The sequence below is a fragment of the Gymnoscopelus braueri genome (genome assembly GCF_963280865.1).
Source record: "Gymnoscopelus braueri genome assembly, chromosome: 4".
Taxonomy (NCBI): Eukaryota; Metazoa; Chordata; class Actinopteri; order Myctophiformes; family Myctophidae; genus Gymnoscopelus; species Gymnoscopelus braueri.
The window spans coordinates 38,093,615-38,098,614 of NC_137605.1; the positions used below are offsets into that span (position 1 = coordinate 38,093,615).

The 5,000-nt window shown below is 41.9% G+C and overlaps 1 protein-coding gene across 1 annotated transcript in view; it reads left to right on the forward strand.

The window, feature by feature from the left end:
- Positions 1-5,000, forward strand: part of adamts16 (ADAM metallopeptidase with thrombospondin type 1 motif, 16) — a gene marked incomplete at its 5' end in the record, with an annotated part of 92,384 nt that overhangs the window by 37,804 nt on the left and 49,580 nt on the right. Inside the window, 2 exons of the mRNA XM_080425910.1 lie at positions 1-85; positions 709-846. The exon at positions 1-85 is cut by the window's left edge and continues 21 nt beyond it. Coding sequence (XP_080282036.1) covers positions 1-85; positions 709-846 — 223 coding nt within the window. The remainder of the gene's footprint in view (positions 86-708; positions 847-5,000) is intronic.

Below are 5,000 nucleotides of genomic sequence, written 5' to 3' on the forward strand. Positions count from 1 at the left end.
TGTGCAGCAAATACAGGAGCTGCACCATAAATGAAGACACGGGCCTGGGCTTAGCCTTCACCATCGCACACGAGTCTGGACACAAGTAAGCATCTGTGGAAACATACAGCAAAGTGCATGCCATTGGTTCTCAAAGTGGGGTCCGGGGACCCCCAGGGGTCCCTGGGGGGGGTACCAGGGTGTCCCCAGCCAAATTAGTTAACTTTATCTATATTTTATACTTTGGCTATTAAAAAATAGCAGATATAAAAGCTCATAGCGCGGCACCGAGTGCCGCGCTATGAGCTTGTAGATCTGCTATTTTTGAAAAATCGTGAAAATGTGTGCAAATCTTAGAATATATATATATTTTTTAAGCGAACGTTTGTAACTCAAATCTTTACTTCTGGGGGTCCCTGGTACAAACATTTTGAGATGGGGGTCCGCAACCAAATACATATAATTTTGGGGGTCCTTGACATGAAAAAGTTTGAGAACCACTGGTGTATACGGTATGATGTATTGTCCTTGAGCACAAATATACCTAAAGAGAGGCTTTTAACCACTTAAAAACCCTAATTAATACTCGTAATAGTCGTATGATGGCGTTGTATGAAATCGGCAGTGTGCTCGTATAGCTTTTGTGATACATTTTGTTTATTGTACCTGAACATTTCAATAAAAAAAATTCTAAAAGGAAGGAAAACAATCTTCTTCTTCACTTTCCAGTTTTGGAATGGTCCACGACGGGGAGGGGAACGTCTGCAAGAAGTCTGAGGGTAATATCATGTCTCCCACACTGGCCGGTCACAACGGAATCTTCTCCTGGTCCGCCTGCAGCAGACAGTACCTCAGCCGCTTTCTCAAGTGAGCAACGTTTTATAACAGTAATAACAATCTGTGTCAAACTCGTGTAACGTGTTCATTCTTCATGTAAACGGTACAATTATAGTGATCATTTCAACGTAAATGTGTGGCACTTTAATGTGGAAAAATGTGGAACACGTAAGACAAACTTCATTTATCCCTGGCCTGAGGATACAAAAAATGGATTGTAATAGTTTTAAATCAAATACAAATAAAATGCAAATGCAGATAGGATCCAAAGTTCATAATAACTGACAGATTCATGCGCTCATTGGAGCACGTACTGTAACTCCACCAGCAATATTGCGACCCGTCTATGATGACGTCAGCCGTCGTTATTTGGGGGGTTTGCAAGATTAGACAAGTGTACAACAAATAAATATACAAACACAGACAGACACACACAGGGGCCAAAACATACTAAAACGCTATACTTGAATGTTGTAAGTTATAGGGCACCTTTTTTACCGATGTGGGAACAAACTGCATTTGTTGTGCGTTCATGCTTGTGTGCGTGCGTGCGTGCGTGCGTGCATGAGTGAGTGTGTGCATGAGTGTGTGCATGAGTGTGTGCATGAGTGTGTGTCAGTATGAAGAGTTAAAGGCTTAAATATAGCTGATGTAGCAACCATGCTGACTGATATGCAGTCAGTGGTGCTATTCTGCTGTCTTGTATTACAGATAGTGTCTGGGTATGATGTATTTGTGTGTTAAAGTGCATGTACTGTATACGTGTGAGTGAGAGAGGGAAAAAACTGCTCTGACTGAGAGAGATGATTAGTGTGCGTGTGTGCGTGTGTGTGTGTGTGTGTGTGTGTGTGTGTGTGTGTGTGTGTGTGTGTGTGTGTGTGTGTGTGTGTGTGTGTGTGTGTGTGTGAGATTGCACAAGCTCGAGTTCATGCAAGTGTGCAAGCATGTCTACAATAACCTATATATGTTCTTGCGGACATGTGTTCATGTCTGCACTCGCTTAAGCGAGCAAATAAGGATCGTGGACGTGTCTGTAGGCTAGGTATCTGTCTGTGTTTCTGTGTGTTTGTGTGTGCGTGCGTGCGTGCGTGTGTGCGTGTGTGCGTGTGTGTGTGTGTGTGTGTGTGTGTGTGTGTGTGTGTGTGTGTGTGTGTGTGTGTGTGTGTGTGTGTGTGTGTGTGTGTGGAAACCTTGTATGTTACTTTTCAGGAAATAGGAAAAAGAACCTGTGCACCAATAGGATCCAATGTAGTAGTTATTTATTCACATAAGCTCTTGTTAATATTTTTCATAAAGACCCACAGACACACCTAACCCATTAAGACCTGAAGCCGATTCTACAAATGTCTTCTAAATCCCAACAGTATTCTGAAAAAACGTATGTTTCTATATCAGTGGTTCTCAAACTTTTTCATGTCAAGGACCCCCAAAATTATATGTATTTGGCAGATCTACAAGCTCGTAGCGCGAGCTTGTAGATCTGCTATTTTTGAATAGCCCAAAGTGGAAAATAATGCTTTTTAGCTCAAATAAAAAAATGACACAGATGTCGTCCCAGGTCTTAATGGGTCAATAATGGCAATCTACAAGCTCACAACAACGCATGAGCTTGTAGATCTTATATTTTTGCTACTTTTTTGCATACGACAAAGTAGGGCATTAATTTACCATAAAATGAATGAAAAGTGGAGATACGAGGTTTCTGCCCTGCAATGGCATGCATGTGTGGCAGGCATGTGTGTGTGTGTGTGTGTGTGTGTGCGCGCGTCTGTGTGTGTGAAACCAGATAGCCCCCCCCGACCAGAGCCCTTCCACTAAATTTACCAGTGTGTTAACTGACCTGTCAGGTCTCCCCTCTCTGTGACTGGTGGGGACAGACACTGTATTTCCTCGCTGGGTTATTAGAGCCATGGATGACCTCACCCTCGTTAGGCCTGTCAGCCTTATATTAAACTCCCGTCACCCCCGGAGGCCACGTGGCGGCGAGCTCCGTGCCAACGTAGTTCCCTTTGCACTCATTCACTGACAAACAGTCCCCCCTCTAATGGTTATTATAGTGTTGCATGTCAGTGATCCATTTGGTTTACATTTGCAGAGAGTTATACAGACCGGTATAAGGGACCATTTCGTTCACAATTTCTCAAAAATAGCAGATATACAAGCTCATAGCGCGGCACTCGGTGCCGCACTATGAGCTTGTATATCTGCTATTTTTGAATAGCCAAACTAAAGTATAAAATATGGTTAAAATGATGGTGACGCTATATTAACACATTTAGTTGGGGACCCCCTGGAACCCCCCTCAAGGTCCCCAGACCTCACTTTTAGCAAACCACTGTAGTATGTGATTATATTATAGAACTCTTTTTTTTTTTTGCGCCTTGTTGAGTTATTAGAGACAGTATCTTTCCATTACTGTCTGCATGTTTGCCTTCTTATGTAAAGGGAGGGCTGTGCTCAGCCACAGCAGGTCATATTTTAGACCAGGGGGGTCTGCAACCTTTTTGACATGAAGGGCCATGTTTTTATTTAAGTTTAATTGTGACGCCACATCAAAATATATTTCCAACATATTTTTGTATTGTCCATACGCATATCAACCTTTATTCTTTTCTTCTTCTCCTTCTTTTGAAATATTTTCATTCAAATCAGGATGTAATAATCATTAGATTCAGAGCAATGACCCACCTATCTCCCAGACTCCCTCCCCAGATAGAGTTCAGAGTTTGAATACATTTAGAATTATGTGCAGGATGTCATTTGCATACAGATGTGATGGGACTTCATTTAATTGACAATTTATTTTTTAAATAGTTTATTTTAAAATACAGATCCTCTCTCTCACACTTATGCCAGTGTGCCAGTCATCACCCTCCCCCGTGTGCCAATGTTGGCACCCCGTGCCTAAGGTTGCCTACCCCTGTTTTAGACCATACATACCATAATAACCACATAAACTTTAGTGTCCTTATTCTGGGGGCAAACATTCTGCGACACTAGCCGATCTACTGTACAAGCTCACAACACGCCTCGAGGGGAAAAAGGAGGGGGCCTCGTTTAGACCCCTGGGGGACTCCGGTCAATAGGGTTTAATTGGTTAATGCAGTCTCTCTTTTGTTAGTCACGACCAAGAGGGGTCTGCGTCAATTATGTGAACAGTCAGTTTCATTTAGTCGGCAGTTTTATCTTAAGGGATGGTCAGCTTTGATCCTGGTCTGAGGCCGTTTGATTTGAAGAGGGCTGGATGACAGCACCCATGACTCTGAAAACCATGCAGACTTCTTATTGGCTTAAAGCTCAGGGAAGAGATTTGTGACTCAGGCATACTGGCAAAGACACATAGAGCATCGTTGTTGTTGCCAATGTTATTATAAGCAGAGCTTCAATGGGTTCCGTGGGTGCCAGACATCAACAGTCTCCCTAGAACAAGGCCCAACCACTTCAGTTTGCATTGCTTGACAAGTAGTGACAATGGCCCATCTGCAAGCTCACAACGCTTCGTGTCACGAAGCATTGCGCGTAGATTTTTTTAAAGGTTTTTAAAATTAGCCCCAAATAGCCCAGCATTAATGATGATGATGATACTTTATTGTCAGAATACCCTGAAAGCTGTTGTGCTTCATCAGTAGCACCATTTGCAACAAACCAAACAATAAAAGTTGTATTATCAAATAATTGTAATACATTTTACCCTCTGCTGATGGGTGTCGATGCCCATATTTTAAGAAACTATGCGGCAGAATATCTATATTGTATTTGTATCAATATATTTGTATATAATATATTTGTATCAATCAAAACAAACTTAAGTTTGTTTTGATTGATTTGCAAAGAGGAAATGTAGATACAATAATTAGTAGCCTTGATGCAGTAAACGTTTGTTGCTAAGCTGCCACATTATACATTCTATTATTGAAATGATTCAATCTCGTTGAGTGAATTGGAAACCATGTATACAGGTATGTAACTCAACATCAGGATACTAAAGTCGGAGTCCCACAATGGTCAATTTCGGGTGCATTGTAGTTTAGTTTGTCAATGACATTCCAGACCTTCCATTGTCTTTCAGATGATGGAGTGAGTGGTTGTTCTGGTGCAACTTGACTCACTCGTAGGTGCATGAAAACAAGACGGGGTCTAAATAACGGCGTGGTTCCCTGTGATTCTCTCACATCATGTTGATG